This window comes from Somniosus microcephalus, chromosome 4, assembly GCF_052327205.1.
Source record: "Somniosus microcephalus isolate GS21.2 chromosome 4, FLI_Smic_1.0, whole genome shotgun sequence".
Taxonomy (NCBI): domain Eukaryota; kingdom Metazoa; phylum Chordata; class Chondrichthyes; order Squaliformes; family Somniosidae; genus Somniosus; species Somniosus microcephalus.
The window spans coordinates 72397775-72414438 of NC_140990.1; the positions used below are offsets into that span (position 1 = coordinate 72397775).

Genomic DNA, 16664 nt, shown 5'->3' on the forward strand with positions numbered 1-16664 from the left:
GTGTTATACAGCTTCTCTCCTCTCCCACGCACCGAACTGTCAGGTCACTGAACTGTAGGATTGGTCAATCGTCCTGTCACTCGACTGTAGGATGGCCCGCCCGCACACGCAATGAACCCACCCCTGTGACGCAGCGATTGGTCGACCGTTGGGTCGCTCGACTGTACGATTGGTCAACCTTCACGTCACTCGATGCTAATGAGCGGAATTTTGAAAGTTTTTTGGATACCGTCGGAACAATTTTTGTACGACCAAAAAGTAAATATGCCTACAAGAGTCCTCTAATGATGAGCTTTCTTTTGATATAACATATGTGTAGGTACGCTCTATAACTTTTGGTTGTATAGCCGGACAGAGAGACAGAAAGACAGACAGAGCGACATACTGTTTTATATACATAGACAAGCAGAAGTGCCCGGCGGTGCCGAGGGTCTTTTGAGGGCATGTTGTTGTTGGACGAGAGAGAGAGAGCGACTGGGGGGAAGAGAGAGAGCGACTGGGGGGAAGAGAGAGAGCAACTGGGGGAAGAGAGAGATGGACTGGGGGAAGAGAGAGAGCGACTGGGGGGAAGAGAGAGAGCGACTGGGGGGAAGAGAGAGAGCGACTGGGGGGAAGAGAGAGAGCAACTGGGGGGAAGAGAGAGATGGACTGGGGGGAAGAGAGAGAGCGACTGGGGGAAGAGAGAGAGCGACTGGGGGGAAGAGAGAGAGCGACTGGGGGAAGAGAGAGATGGACTGGGGGGAAGAGAGAGAGCGAGAGACTGGGGGTAAGAGAGAGAGCGAGAGACTGGGGGAAGAGAGACCTGAGAGAGAGCGACTGGGGGGAAGAGAGAGAGAGAGCGACTGGGGGGAAGAGAGAGAGAGAGCGACGGGGGGAAGAGAGAGAGCGACTGGGGGGAAGAGAGAGAGCGACTGGGGGGAGGAGAGAGAGCGACTGGGGGAAGAGAGAGAGCGACTGGGGGAAGAGAGAGAGCGACTGGGGGGAAGGGGGAGGAAAGGGGGAGGGGGGAGGAAAGGGGACGGGGAGGGGGGAGGAAAGGGGGAGGGTGGGAGGGGAGGGGGAGGGGAAGAGGGAGGAAATGGGGAGCGGGGAGGAAATGTTGAGGGGGAGGAAAGGGGGATGGGGAGGAAAGGGGGAGCGGGGAGGCAAGGGGGAGGGGGAGGGTGGGAAGTAAAGGGGAGGGGGAGGGGGAGGAAAGGGGAGGAAAGGGGGAGGGGGGAGGAAAGTGGGAGGAAAGGGGAAGGGGAGGAAAGGGGAGGTGGGAAGAAGGGGGAAGAATGGGGAGGGGGGAAGAACTGGGAGGGGGACGGGGGGAAGAAGGGGAGGGGAAGAAGGGGGAGGGGGATTAGGGGGAGGGGGAAGAAGGGTGGAGGGGGAAGAAGGTGGGGGGATGCAGGGGGAGGGGGTAAGAAGGGGGAGGGGGGATGCAGGGGGAGGGGGGATGCAGGGGGAGGGGGAAGAACGGGGATGGGGAGGGGAAGAAGGTGGAGGGGGGAGGGGGGAAGAATGGGGAGGGGAGGGGGAGAGAAGGGGGAGGGGGAAGAAGGGGAGGGGGAAGAAGGGGGAGGGGGAGGGGGAAGAAGGGAGAGGGGGAAGAAGGGGAGGGGGAAGAAGGGAGAGGTGAGGGTGGAAGAAGGGGGAGGAGGGGGAGGGGGGAAGAATGGGGAGAGGGGGGAAGAAGGGGGAGGAGGGGGGAAGAAGGGGAGGGGAGGAGGGGGGGAAGAAGGGGGAGGAGGGGGGAAGAAGGGGGAGGAGGGGGTAAGAAGGGGAGGGGGGAGGAGGGAGGGGGGATGAATGGGGAGGAGGGGGAAGAAGGAGGAGGAGGTAGGGAAGAAGGGGAGGGGGAGGAGAGGGGGAGGACGGGGAGGGGAGGAGGGGGAAGAAGGGGGAGGAGGGGGGAAGAAGGGGGAGGAGGGGGGAAGAAGGGGGAGGGGAGGAGGGGGGAAGAAGGGGAGGAAGAAGGGGGAGGGGGAAGAAGGGGGAGGGCGGAAGGGAGGGGGAAGAAGGGGGAGGGGCGGAAGAAGGGGGGAGGGGGGAAGAAGGGGGAGGTGGGGAGGGGGGGAGGAGGGGGGAAGAAGGGGAGGGGAAGAAGGGGGAGCGGGAAGAAGGGTGAAGGGGTGGGGGAAGAAGGGGGAAAGAGGGGGGGGAAGGAGGGGGGGAGTTGCCGAGCCCCGCCCCCGATTTCCCGAGCCCCGCCCCCGATCTCCCGAGCCCCGCCCCCGATGTCCAGAGCCCCGCCCCCGATGTCCAGAGCCCCGCCCCCCGATGTCCCGAGCCCCGCCCCCCACCCTCCCAAGGCCCGATCTCACGAGGCCCGATCTCCCGAGCCCCACCCCCCGATCTCCCGAGCGCCGATCTACCGAGGCCCGATCTCCGATCTCCCAAGGCCCACCCCCCGATCTCCCGAGCCCCGATCTGCCGAACCCCGATCTCCCGAGCCCCTTCCCCCACCCGAGCCGGCTTCAAGAGCAGAGAGAGAGCCGCCGCCGCGCAACCTACCGCGTGAGGCCCGGCCGGACTCAAGTCACGCGCGCTGACTCCTGCCCCACCCGCCTTTACTAAGATGGCGGCGGTTGTCGACGCTCGGCTCAGGCCCGCCCCCTCCAGCCTTCACAAAGATGGCGGCGATCGTGAGCCACTTGTTGAGCACGACGGAGGTGCCTAGCTCGGGTGTGGCTGGGCAACACAGGCCCAGGCTTACAGGCCTGGAAAAACGGTGAAAGGTAGGAAAATTCTAGATGTTAGAGAAAAGATTTACAAATTAATTAACTTTTTTAAAAAACAATTTGTATTTTAAAAGCATCTTTTTTAAGCTGGAAATGTAGATTTGAAAAGAAACACGCAGAAAGTGGGAAAAAGCAAATAGCACTTTGGAATCAAGATGGCGGCCACTCACCTCGGTTCAGAATGATAAGCCCCGCCCACCACACGCACCAATTGGTCAACCGTCAGGTCACTGAACTGTACGATTGGTCAATCATCACATCACTCAACTGTAGGATGGCCCGCCCGCACACACAATGAACCCGCCCCCACTCGATGCAAATGAGCGGATAATGAGCGGAATTTTGAACGTTTTTTGGATACCGTCGGCACAATTTTTGTCCGACCGTCGGCACAATTTTTGTCCGAGCAAAAAGTAAATACATCTACAAGAGTCCCCTAATGATGAGCTTTCTTTTGATATAACATATGTGTAGGTACGCTCTATAACTTTTGATTGTATAGCCGGACAGAGAGACAGACAGAGAGACAGACAGAGAGACAGAGAGACATATCCTTTTATATATATAAGATTTGTCCAGAATATTAATCTCAAGCCCAGTTATTCTAGTTATTAACATCAGCAGAAACAAAGCCCAATTGCCAGAGTGAACATGGTTCAGTCCTGGATGTGATTAACAGCAGCAATAACAGCAGAATCCAACCTCTGCAATCACTGGTGAACTCGCTGGTGTCTCAGCAGAGTGCATGACTGAGTGAATCCCTTTCCACACACGGAGCAGGTGAATGGTTTCTCCCCAGTGTGAACTTGCTGGTGATTAAGCAGGTTAGACTTCCAAGTGAAAACCTTCCCACAATAAGAGCAGGTGAAAGATCGCTCCTCAGTGTGAACTCGCTGGTGTCTCAGCAGAGTGCATGACTGAGTGAATCCCTTCCTACACACGGAGCAGGTGAATGGTCTCTCCCCAGTGTGAGTGCGTTGGTGGGTCAGCAGGTCGCTTGTGTTTTTAAAGCTCTTCTCACAGTCAGAACATCTAAATGGTCTCTTAACAGTGCGAACAAGTTGGTGAGTCAGAAGATGGGATGACTGAGTGAATCCCTTCCCACACACAGAGCAGGTGAATGTCCTCTCCCCAGTGTGAATTCGCTGGTGTATCTGGAGATGGTATAACTGAGTGAATCCCTTCCCACATTCAATACACATGAACAGTCTCTCCCCAGTATGAACTCTCTGGTGTATCTGGAGCTTGGATAACTCTGTGAATCCCTTCCCACACAGGGAGCAGGTGAACGGCCTCTCCCCAGTGTGAGTGCGCCGATAAGTTTCCAGCTTGGATGGATAATTGAATCTCTTCCCACAGTCCCCACATTTCCACGGTTTCTCCGTGGTGCGGGTGTCCTTGTGTCTCTCCAGGTTGGACGATCGGTTGAAGCCTCGTCCACACACAGAACATGTGTACGATTTCTCCCCGCTGTGTATGGTGCGATGTTTTTTCAGGTTGTGTAACTGGGTAAAGCTTTTTCCACAGTCAGTGCTCTGGAACACTCTCACTCGGGTGTGTGTGTCTCGGTGCTTTTCCAGTCGCACTGATGTTTGAAATCTTTTCCCACAGACAGAACAGACAAGGTGAAAGAGGAGTTGGGGTGAGGGGGGTTGGAGAGTAGGGGTGAAAGAGGAGTTGGGGTGAGGGGGTTGGAGAGTAGGGGTGAAAGAGGAGTTGGGGTGAGGGGGTTGGAGAGTAGGGGTGAAAGAGGAGTTGGGGTGAGGGGGTTGGAGAGTAGGAGAGAAAGAGGAGTTGGGGTGAGGGGGTTGGAGAGTAGGGGTGAAAGAGGAGTTGGGGTGAGGGGGGTTGGAGAGTAGGTGTGAAAGAGGAGTTGGGGTGAGGGGGTTGGAGAGTAGGTGTGAAAGAGGAGTTGGGGTGAGGGGGTTGGAGAGTAGGGGTGAAAGAGGAGTTGGGGTGAGGGGGGGTTGGAGAGTAGGGGTGAAAGAGGAGTTGGGGTGAGGGGGTTGGAGAGTAGGAGAGAAAGAGGAGTTGGGGTGAGGGGGTTGGAGAGTAGGGGTGAAAGAGGAGTTGGGGTGAGGGGGGGTTGGAGAGTAGGTGTGAAAGAGGAGTTGGGGTGAGGGGGTTGGAGAGTAGGGGTGAAAGAGGAGTTGGGGTGAGGGGGGGTTGGAGAGTAGGGGTGAAAGAGGAGTTGGGGTGAGGGGGTTGGAGAGTAGGGGTGAAAGAGGAGTTGGGGAGAGGGGGGTTGGGGAGTAGGCATTGAAGAGGAGTTGGGGTGAGGGGGGTTGGAGAGTCGGGGTGAAAGAGGAGTTTGTAAGGAATGACCCAGATTCTGCCTCGCCTCGCCACCAGAGGGCTCCATGAACTCTCTTAATTGTTTCCTTCTTTATTCATTAATTGTATTCACCTGTGCATTGTTAGATACCTACTATTTAAGTGGTGTTCTCTTTATGTTGATTGCTCAGTCTTGAGTTGCACTGCTTGGTGATACCGCTTGTTGGTCTGCTTGCCTGTATTCTGTACTGTTGTTATTTTGTTTATGTCAAGTAAAGTCAACCTTTGTTTTGCAACCTAACCTCTGCCTCAGTTTGCCTTACTGCAGTTGGGTCCACCGAGTTCCGGTCCTTAGAGTTGGGGTGAGGGGTTTTGGAGAGTAGGGGTGAAAGAGGAGTTGGGGTGAGGGGGGTTGGAGTGTAGGGGTGAAAGGAGTTGGGGTGAGGGGGTTTGGAAAGTAGGGGTGAAAGAGGAGTTGGGGTGAGGGGGGTTGGAGAGTAGGGGTGAAGGAGGAGTTGGGGTGAGGGGGGTTGGAGAGAGGATGCACTGCAGCAACTCGCCAAGGCTTCTTCGGCAGCACATCCCAAACCCGCGACCTCCTCCACCTGGAGGAATGAGGGCAGCAGGCTCCTGGGAACACCACCACCTCCAAGTTCCCCTCTAAGTTACACACCATCCTGACTTAAAAGTATATCACCGATCCTTCATCGTCGGTGGGTCAAAATTCTGGAACTCCCTCCCTAAGCTCTTTGGGAGAACCTTCACCACACGGACTGCAGCGGTTCAAGAAGGCGACTCACCACCACCTTCTCAAAGGCAGTTAGGGATGGGCAATAAATGCTGGCCTTGCCAGCGATGCCCAGATCCCATGAACGAATTAAAAATTTACAACAGACTGGGCGGGGCCTGAGGTACTGGTTGGTAACAAAGACATGGATGAGCGTTTCAGCAGCAGAAGAGCTGAGGCAAGAGCGGAGATGGGCGATGTTACGGAGGTGGAAGTAGGCGGTCATTGTTACAAGAACATAAGAACTAAGAAATAGGAGCAGGAGGAGGAGATTGACCGGGAGGCCCTCAGCCTAGTATGGGGAGTAAAAAAATTCAACCACTATCTGCATGGGCAGAAGTTCACCTTGCTGACTGACCACCAACCACTTGTCTCCATCTTTAATCCTAAGAAGGGCATTCCAGTGATGACTGCACAACGGTTACAAAGATGGTCCCTGTTTCTAGGGGCGAATCAATATGAAATAAAATATAAAGGCACGAAACAGCATGGAAACGCTGATGGGCTATCACGCCTGCCACTGCCGACTGTGGAGGAAGCACCAGCAGTGGACCCTATCGAGATATTTTATTCGTCAATAATTGAACGATTGCCAGTAACGAACGCGGACATAGAGAAGGAGACGCGCAATGATCCAACACTGTCTCGGGTATATGATTTGACGGTGTGGGGATGGCCAACACATGTTGACTCACCGTTGCCAGCATTCTCATCCAGAAGAGAACAGCTGTCAGTATGCCAGGGGACAGTGATGTGTGGATCCAGAGTGGCGATTCCACCCAAGTTAAGGGAGAGAGTGCTCAATGAGCTTCATGAAGGTCATCTGGGAGGGGTGAAAATGAAAATCCTTGCTAGGGCTTATGTGTGGTGGCCGGGGATTGATCAACAAATCGACGACCTAACCAAGAGCTGCTCAGGATGCCAGAAGGTCCAAAATGCACCGCCACATGCCCCTCTACACCCATGGGAGTGGCCCTCCTCTCCATGGCAACGGGTGCATATTGATTTTGCTGGTCCATTCATGGACTCAATGTTCTTAATAGCAGTGGATGCGCACTCGAAATGGCCTGATGTGATCAAAATGTCCTCCACCAGTACGGAGAAAATGATTGCAGTCCTACGGACCATATTTGCCAGGAACGGCTTGCCAGAGCAGATTTGCTCTGATAATGGACCACAGTTTGTGTCCGAAGAGTTTCAAAAATTTATGAGAAGGAATGGGGTAAGGCATTACACATCCGCCCCGTATCATCCAGCCACAAATGGATTGGCTGAAAGGTTCGTACAAACCTTTAAAAAGGCGATAAAGGCCAAGTGCGACGATGAAATTCCACTACAGCATAAGGTGGACAATTTCCTATTAGCCTACAGAAATGCGACACATGCAGTTACCAACTAGACCCCGGCCATGATGTTCTTTAACCGAAGGTTGAGATCTCGTCTGGATTTGCTCAGACCCAATGTGCGAAGAAATGGTGTGGATAAACAATTCCAGCACATCAATGAGAAGCCGACAAGGAGCTTCAATGTAGGACAACCAGTCTTGGCCCGTGACTACCGAACAGAGAAATGGCAACCCGGAACGATATGCACAAGGCAGGGGCCATTAATGTACACAGTGGATGTCAGGGAGAACATTGTGAGACGCCACGTCGATCAGATCTTAGCGTCACAGGAACGAGTCAACCCCATGTCTCGAGTACCTGGGGATGAACCCGACATACCGGTAGCATCTACCTCTGAACCAGTAGCAGTGGAAACCGATGAACTAACCGATGAAAAGGGGCCAGAATCGCCTCCGCACCAAGAACAAGAACCTCAGGAAAGGCGCTATCCCAAAAGGATCAGGAAGCCGCCCCAAGGACTGAATCTATAAATGGACTATTTTCAGTTAATGTGCATGTTAAAAATGTTAATTGTTAAATGAATGTTATGGTACTGTTAATCTAAAAGGGGAGGAATTGTTGTGTATGTACCTTTAAGAGAGAACTGTTTTACAGCTCCTGTATACTGTAGTACCGGCAGTGACCACACCTGCATATAAAGCCAGAGCAGGCTTCTGTACTTCAGTCTTGAGACTACCCTACTCCAGTAAATACCTGTTGATTGTTAAGTTACAGCATCCGTGTAGTTCTTGGGGAAACATCCTATTTAAAGAATCACGGATCTAACAGCTTCCCTCAGCAATCTAGGATGCATCGCAAGTGGACCAGGTTACTTGTTAACTTTGAGTGATGACAACCTATTTAGCACCTCCTTTCTATCTATTTTTATCCTATTCAATTTCTCTACTCCCCGCTCCTCTACTGCGACATTAACTTCATCCTCTTCTTTTGTGAAGACAGATGCTAAGTACTCATTCAGTACCTCAGCCACGCCCTCTGCCTCCGTATGATGAGCTCCTATTTGGTCCCTAATCGGCCCCACCATTCCTTTAACTCTCCTTTTACTTTTCATATGTTTATAGAAGATTTTTGGGTTCCCTTTTATGTTACCCAATAATCTTTTCTCATATTGTCTCTTTGCCCTTCTTATATCCTGTTTCATTTTCCCCCGCACTCTCTGTATTCTGCCTGGTTTTTGACTGTATTCTGTACCAGACATTTGTCGTAAACCTCCTTTTTCTGTTTTATTCTAACCTCGATATCCTTTGTCATCGGAAGCTCTAGCTTTGGATGCTCCATCTTTCCTCCTTTTGGGAATATGCTTGGTTTGTACCCAAACTATCTCAGCCTTGAAGGCCTGCCATTGGCCATTCACTGTTTTCCTGGACAATCTTTGTTTCCAGTTCACCTGTGCTCGATCCCTTCTCAAATCACTGAAATTGGCTCTCTTCCAGCTGGGTCTTGTCACCGTTGATTTTTCTTTGTCCCTTTCCATAACTACTTTAAACCTAATGATACTGTGATCACTGTTAACCAGGTCCCTCCTGCCCCAGAACCGATGAGAGACCCTTTAAATGTTCTGACTGTGTAAAGAGGTTTCAGGTCATCCAACCTGCTGAGTCACCAGCGAGTTCACGCAGATCCTCAAAGAAAGGAAGATATTTTAGAAAGTTCACAGCCATCTCAGAGTAGTATCACTTTAATTACAATCTCACAAAACAAGGAGAATTACTGTCCCTTTAACTACCACAAATCCCTGCGTGGAGGAGAGGGGGAGATACAGTCTGTCCCAGTAACTGTCGCAGAACAGAATTAGCGACCCTGTCCCATAAGGGCTTGACCCTACCCCACTCCCTGCTTTTCTTCAAGTGTCTCAATCTTAAAATTCTCATCCTTGTTTTCAAATCCCTCCGTGGCCTCGCCCCTCCCTATATTTGTAATTTCTTCCAGCCCCACAACACCCCGAGATATCTGCGCTCCTCTAATTCTGGCCTCTTGAGCATCCCCGATTTTAATCGCTCCACCATTGGTGGCCATGCCTTCAGTTGCCTGGGCCCTATGCTCTGGAATTCCTTCCCTAAACCGCTCCATCTCTCTACCTCTCTCTCCTTCTTTAAGATGCTCCTTAAAACCTACCTCTTTGACCAAGGTTTTGGTCATCTGCCCGAATATCTTCTTATGTGGCTCGGTGTCAATATTTGTTTTCTAACGATCCTGTGAAGAGCCTTGGGACATTTTACTACATTAAAGGCGCTTTATAAATACAAGTGGTTGTTGTTGTTTCCGGAAACTAATAATAAATTCCCCAGAGGGAAAAAATACTTGTACTTTTACTCCAAAATATTAAAAAGTTTGTTCTACAGAAGCACGAGGTTTATCTGCTTTTATTCATGAATTTAAAAAGTCTCTACTAAAACCTGAGCCAGTGTGTTGTGAGACAAAGAGCCTTGTGTCCAATAAGGGAATAAAGGCCCACAGCCTCCCCTGGCCCCGGGCCCTGAACAAGGGACTGGAGAAACTCGCTGCCCTGCAGATCAGACAATCAGCCGGTGCTAGTCCCGCCCCTCAGGCTCCCCGATTGGTTGGAGGACCCGCCGAGAAGGGGAAGTGCAAAGAGACCTGGGCGTCCTTGTGCACCAGTCACTGAAGGTTAGCATGCAGGTGCAGCAGGCGGTTAAGAAGGCAAATGGTATGTTGGCCTTCATAGCAAGAGGGTTTGACTACAGGGACAAGGATGTCTTGCTGCAGTTGTACAGGGCCTTGGTGAGACCACATCTTGAGTATTGTGTGCAGTTTTGGTCGCCTTATCTGAAGAAAGATGTGCTTGTCATGGAAGGAGTTCAGTAAAGATTCACCAGGCTGATACCTGGGATGGCAGGAATGACGTATGGGGAGAGCTTGGGTCGATTGGGCTTGTACTCGCTGGAGTTTAGAAGAATGAGAGGGGATCTCATTGAAACTTATAAAATTCTGGCAGGACTGGACAGACTAGATGCAGGGAGGATGCTCCCGATGGTCGGGGAATCCAGAACCAGGGGTCACAGTCTAAGGATAAAGGGTAGGCCTTTTAGGACAGAAATGAGGAGGAATTTCTTCACCCAGAGAGTGGTGAACCTGTGGAATTCTCTACCACAGAAGGCAGTGGAGGCCAATTCATTAAATATATTCAAGAAGGAGTTGGATATATTTCTTAAGGCTAAAAGGATCAAGGGATATGTGGAGAAAGCAGGGATCGGGTACTGAATTTGGATGATCAGTCATGATCGCATTGAATGGCTCGAGGGGCCGAATGGCCTACTCCTGCTCCTATCTTCTATGTTTCTATGTTTTCTCGGTGACAGTCCCGGGTTACGCGCCTCCATCTTGGTGGAGGAAAGACGGACCGGTTCCACCTGCAGCATGGCGCATGCGCGGCCATCTTCTCACCTCCTGAGGTGGTCCCTGGGACCAAGGATGACGCGCTTCCGCTAACAATGTGTTGTCATGTGACTGATGAGCGCGGCACCAGGAAATCTGGACAGGAGAAACCACAACTGGATCGACACAGCAGAGCCGCCATTCCAGAGCCGGCTTGTATCAGGGCGGACGCTGGATGCGGAAGTCGCTCCCTGGCCGCCTGTGTAGGTCTTTTTGTTGCTTCAGTTTGAGCTGGAGTGGAGATGGAGGAGAAGCTGCTGGGTTTAACCCCCAGTACTTCTGAGCCCAGGAGGACCCAACAATTTCCAATGTGAGACTGTCAAGGGAGGTGGATTCTGGGGGAGATTAGGTTGCTAAACAGACACTGTCCCTACAATGTAAAAGAGTATTGTTTTAGGAACAAGTATTTCTGGAGAGGCTTTTAATCTATTTTACATATGCAGATTTTTTATTCATTCTTGAGATGTGGGCGTCACTGGTAAGGCCATCATTTATTGCCCATCCCTAGGTGCCCATTGAGAAGGTGGTGGTGAGCTGCCTTCTTGAACCGCTGCAGTCCGTGTGGTGAAGATGCTCCCACAGTGCTGTTAGGGAGGGAGTTCCAGGATTTTGACCCAGCGACAATGAAGGAATGACAATATATGTCTAAGTCAGGATGGTGTGTGACTTGCAGATGATGGTGTTCCCATGCACTTGCTGCCCTTTTCCTTCTAGGCGGTAGAAGTCACGGGACAGGTAGGGTGGCAGGTTCCATTCCATAAGAACACAAGAATTAGGAGCAGGAGTAGGCCATACGGCCCCTCGAGCCTGCTCCACCATTCAATAACATCATGGCTGATCTTCGACCTCAACTTGACTTTCCCACCCAATCCTCATATCCCTGAGGGACATTAGTGAACCAGTTGGGATTTTACTGACAATCCGGCAGCTTTCATCATTACTTTGTTTCTAGTACCGGCCCCACAAATTCCCAGGTTTATTGAGCTCAATTTCACAACCTGCTTTTGTGGGTTCTCTCTCACGCTCCCTTTTTCCTGTTTTATATTCATTTTACAGGGTATTCGAAGGGCAGGATTTGTAGACAGGATATTTAACTCAACCAGCACATCAAGAACTGACAGAGTCAGTCAATTCATTGGGATCTGAATATCATCAAACATAACATGGAAGCAAAAAGCACCGTTCACAGTGGGGAGAAACCGTACACGTGTTCTGTGTGTGGATGAGGATTCAGTCGATCCTCAGGCCTGGCAAAAGACAAGCGCAGTCACACCGGGGAGTAACCCTGGAAATGTGGGGACTGTGGGAGAGGGTTTGGTTACCCATATCAGCTGGAAACTCATTGACGCAGTCACACCGGGGAGAGACTGTTCACCTGCTCAGTGTGTGGGAATGGATTCACTCAGTCAAGGGATCTGCTGACACACCAGCGAATTCACACTGGGGAGAGGCCGTTCACCTACTCCGTATGTGGGAAGGGACTCACTCAGTCATCCCAGCTACTGAGACACCAACTTGTTCACACAAACATGAGACCGTTTAAATGTTCTGACTGTGAGAAGAGGTTTAAAAGCAAAAGGGATCTGCTGACACACCAGCGAATTCATTCTGGGGAGAAGCCATTCACCTGCTCTGAGTGTGGAAAAGGATTCACAAATTCAACCACCCTTCTGACACACCAGCGAGTTCACACTGGGGTGAGGCTGTTCACCTGCTCCGTGTGAGGGAAGGGATTCACAAATTCATCCCACCTACTGACACACCAGCGAGTTCACACCAGGGAGAGGCAGTTCACCTGCTCAGTGTGTGGGAAGGGGTTCACTCAGAACTCCAGCCTGCTGACACACCAGCGAGTTCACACCAGGGAGAGGCTGTTCACCTGCTCAGTGTGTGGTAATGCATTCACTCAGAACTGCAGCCTGCTGACACACCAGCGAGTTCACACTGGGGAGAGGTTGTTCACCTGCTCAGTGTGTGGGAAGGGATTCACTCAGAATTGCAGTCTGCTGGCACACCAGTGAGTTCACTCTAGGGAGAGCCCGTTCACCTGCTCAGTGTGTGGGAAGGGATTCACTCAGAGCTCCAACCTGCTGAGACACCAGCGCACTCACACTGGGGAGAGGCCAGTCACCTGCTCCGTGTGTGGGAAGGGATTCACTCGGTCATACAACCTGCTGACACACCAGCAAGTTCACAAGTGAATGCAGGGGTTGGATTCTGCTGTTATTGCTGCTGTTAATCACATCCAGGACTGAACCCTGTTCACTCTGACAGTTGGGTTCACTCCTGCTGTTGAACTCCACCACTGACCCTGCTGAAGGTTGTAGGCTCAGGGAGTGGGGCCTCCAGGAGTGGACGGTAAGAAAGCTGGGTTTCAGTATCCTGACAAATATATGGCGAGGAACCAGAGGAATCCTTACTAAGGAAATGAATGGGGTTTCACTGGCCAGCGTAGGTCTAGGTGTGAATGATGCCTGACTCCCTGAACTATCTTACATTGAACCCAGTTCAGAGCAAGATGAATTCAGTTTACAGAAGAATAGAGAGAAATATCACCCACAGTTGAGGGAGACAAAAGCAGCCATTAGAGAAGCTCAGAGATCTTTGGAAAAGAAGATGGTTCTCAATTGTGGTAATAATGGCAAAATCTTTCCCAGCTCCGTCAGGAGGCAGAATCCCGTTAAAGATGGTTTCGGGCAGGGGTGGGCAATGATTTGGGCTGGAGGGTCACTTAACAAGTTGTGGTGAGCTGTTAAGGCCGCACACCAATGTTGACCCTAAGGTGCACGGCTGCACGGTGGTGCAGCAATGGCGAGGCCCCGCGCAGGCCGCTCACCAGCTCCTGCAGCTGGGAGAGAAACCGCGCAGCAAATTTAAAGGGACCACGCACGTTGGTGAGAGCAAAGTGTTCAATTGGTGAATCGGAAACAGTCCGACTCTTAGTGTTGAGCATCGCACCACTTCTACCCTCCCAGTAATTTATCAACATCAATTCAGAGAGTCCTCAGATACTATCTTAAATACACAGAATGTGGTGTAAGATAGTAAAATCTGCCATTACTAAATGAATGAAATGAGTGATCGATCGATCGATGGATTATATGTTGGACTGAAAGCCCACGTGGCTGTTTGGCCGAGCGGCTCGAGTCTTTTGAAGCACAAGTAGCTCTTTGTGGACACTGTTTCTGCTTCAAAAAACTGAAGAATATCAGAAGTCATTAATGGAGACAGGCACAGCATGCCAGCTCAACAAATGGCACCAAAGAATGGTGGGATGTGGGTTTATGCCCATTCTCCCTCACACTGCAAATCCTTAATCTCCACTGGACTGTCGGAAAGAAAGAGGGGGGTCAACAGAAAGTGAGCGTGTCCCCACAAGGAAGTCCATTTGGAGGGTGAGACCCCACGGGTCACAGTAGAACGGCAGGGTCAGAGCAAGCTGCCCACCTGTTCCCTCAGCTGAGAATGCTTTGGTTGTGTGCAGGGACCTAAAGAGAAAAAAACACACCACAAAAAGTAAAAGGCAAAAGAAAACTTCAAAGGGTTTGCTTAAAGTAAGAAAATATTATATTTGTCAAATAACTGCAGGTAGTTCTTTGGCTAAACTCTTTCTTAGTCAAACAACCATATTCCAATAAGTGATATTGCAGCTTGCTGTTGATGATAATTAGAGATGTACTTTGTAGATAAATAGTGTACTGTAGGAATTGACGAATTCCTACGAATAACTGAGATCGACACAGGAGAACAATCAAACAGGTCTTTACTCAACGGAGATGCCACGAGGACTGCCTGCGCAGTCCCATAGTTTGCGACGTGACGTCATCGCGTTTGCCCGCGTTTCCTTGCGCTCTTAAAGGGGCCACGCCCCGTACATGCAAACTCTATATACAAAACACAGTAATGCCTAACACAATGGTACATCGTTAAAGAGAATTATATACAGTTAGCCAGAGTCATTCAGTGGTTTTGCCACATGCGCCCCCCCCAGAATTCGCTTTAACGGACAAAGTCAAATGGTGAGGGGGTCTGACGAGCCTGTCAGAACGACTCCTGTACTCTCGAGGCGGAGGCTGCTGGGCGGCTGGCGGTCTGGCGGGCGGTTGCACTTGGTCTGCCGTAACGACGACGGGTGGCCGACCCTGTCTCGGAGGTTGTGCTGTCTCGACGGGGCGGTCGAGGTCTAAATGTGCTGGCTTTAAGCGGTCGACCGAAATGTGGTCCGGTTTACCACCGACATCTACCGTGAAGGTTTTGTCCCCTGCTTCCAACACATGGAAGGGACCAGTATATGGGGCCTTGAGCAGATCCCTATGTGCGTCATGGCGAATAAAGACGTATTCAGCCTTGTGAAGCTCCACGGGAATGTGCGACCTCTGCAGCCCATGGTGCGAAGTGGGCACCGGTGCGAAACATCTGGCCGCCTCTTGGTGACCAGCAAGCTGGGCAGACGCAGACCATGGCTCCGTCAATGTTGGTAGGAAGTCTCCTGGAACTCACAGCGGCTGACCATACACAAGTTCCACTGATGAAGAGTGGAGGTCTTCTTTGGGGGCCATGCGAAGGCCCAACAGGACCCACGGTAGCTTGTCTGCCCAACCAGCGTCCTGGAGGCTGGCCCTCAGGGCAGCTTTCATTGACCAGTGGAAGCATTCGCAGAGGCCATTCGCCTGTGGGTGGTAGGCCGTGGTGTGGTGTAATTTGACACCGAGTCCTTGGGCCACTGCATTCCAGAGTTCAGAGGAAAACTGCGGTCCCCTGTCTGACGAAATATCTGCGGGCACTCCGAAACGGGCGATCCAGGAGGAAATGAACGCCCTGGTCACGTCCGCCGAAGTAGTGGATGACAGGGGGACCGCCTTCGGCCATCTGGTGGTGCGGTCAACCATGGTCAGGATGTGTGAAAAACCATGGGAGGGTGGGAGTGGTCCTACCAGGTCCACGTTGACATGGTCAAAACGTCGCTCCGGAACTGTGAAGTTGGCCAACGGAGCTTTGATGTGGCGCTGTACCTTGGCCTTTTGGCAGACCACGCAGGTGTTGGCCCAGTCGCGGACATCTTTATGCATGCCATGCCATACAAATTTTGCTGACATCAGTTTCTGAGAGGCCTTCATTCCTGGATGTGACAACCCATGTATGGCGTCGAACATTTTGCGGCACCAGACGACCGGTACGACAGGGCGAGGATCCTGTACGGAGACATCACACAACAGCGTGGTACCTGCCGAATGGAACTTGACGTCGGCCAACTGGAGGCCAGTGATGGCTGTTCTGTAAGCTTGGACTTCCGGGTCTGAGGCTTGGTCTGCTGCCATGAGGGCGTAGTCGATGCCCAAATGAACCGTATTGACGATCGCGCGGGAGAGGCAGTCTGCCACCAGGTTGTCCTTACCGGACACGTGCTGTATATCCATGGTGAATTCGGATATGTAGGTCAGTTGATGCTGCTGGCGGGCGGACCACAGTTCGGCGGTCTTGGCCATTGCAAAGGTTAGCGGCTTATGGTCCACAAAGGCGGTGAAAGGACGTCCTTCCAGCAGGAACCGAAAATGGTGGATGGCCAGAAAAAGAGCGAGCAACTCCCGGTCAAACGTGCTATATGCTCTCTCGTTCTGCCATAGTTGACGGCTGAAGAATGCCAATGGCTGGCACGTCCTGTTCACCCACTGCTGTTGCATGGCACTGACTGCGTAGTCCAACGCATCGGTGGTGAGGGCGATGGTGGCTCCTGGCAGCGGGTGCGCCAGCATAGTCGCATTGGCTAAAGCATTTTTGGTGTCGGCGAACGCTCGGGCCATGTCATCCATCCAGTCTACCGGGTTCTTGCCAGTCTTGCCCTTGAGGGCCTCGTACAGGGGCTGCATGAGTAGTGCCGACTTAGGCACGAAACGGTGGTAAAAGTTTACCATGCCTAGGAATTCCTGCAGGGCCTTTATGTTCTACGGGCGTGGAAAGGATGTCACCGCCTCTACTTTCGAAGGTAAAGGAACCGCTCCCTCTGAGGTGATGCGATGCCCCAGGAAATCAATTTGGTGCAGGCCAAACTGACACTTGGCCGGGTTGATAATCAGG

At 51.9% G+C, this 16664-nt stretch overlaps 1 protein-coding gene and 1 pseudogene across 3 annotated transcripts in view; one reads left to right on the plus strand and one right to left on the minus strand.

Annotated features, from left to right (window-relative positions):
- The window catches only part of LOC147119199 (uncharacterized), a 137619-nt gene that overhangs the window by 49765 nt on the left and 71190 nt on the right, over window positions 1-16664 (plus strand). The window contains exons 3-4 of one of the 2 annotated variants that reach the window (XM_085984886.1): window positions 12315-12543; window positions 12628-12790. The exons of the other annotated variant lie outside the window; for it this stretch is intronic. Of the exons in view, the coding sequence (XP_085841012.1) occupies window positions 12315-12543; window positions 12628-12790 (392 nt within the window). Of the gene's footprint in view, window positions 1-12314; window positions 12544-12627; window positions 12791-16664 lie in introns of those variants that run through there. 2 annotated transcript variants of the gene reach the window in all.
- LOC147119201 (uncharacterized) overlaps window positions 3315-16664 on the minus strand; it is a 43511-nt pseudogene continuing 30161 nt past the window's right edge. The window contains exon 3 of the transcript XR_015078002.1: window positions 3315-4115. The product of XR_015078002.1 is annotated as an uncharacterized LOC147119201 (transcript). The remainder of the gene's footprint in view (window positions 4116-16664) is intronic.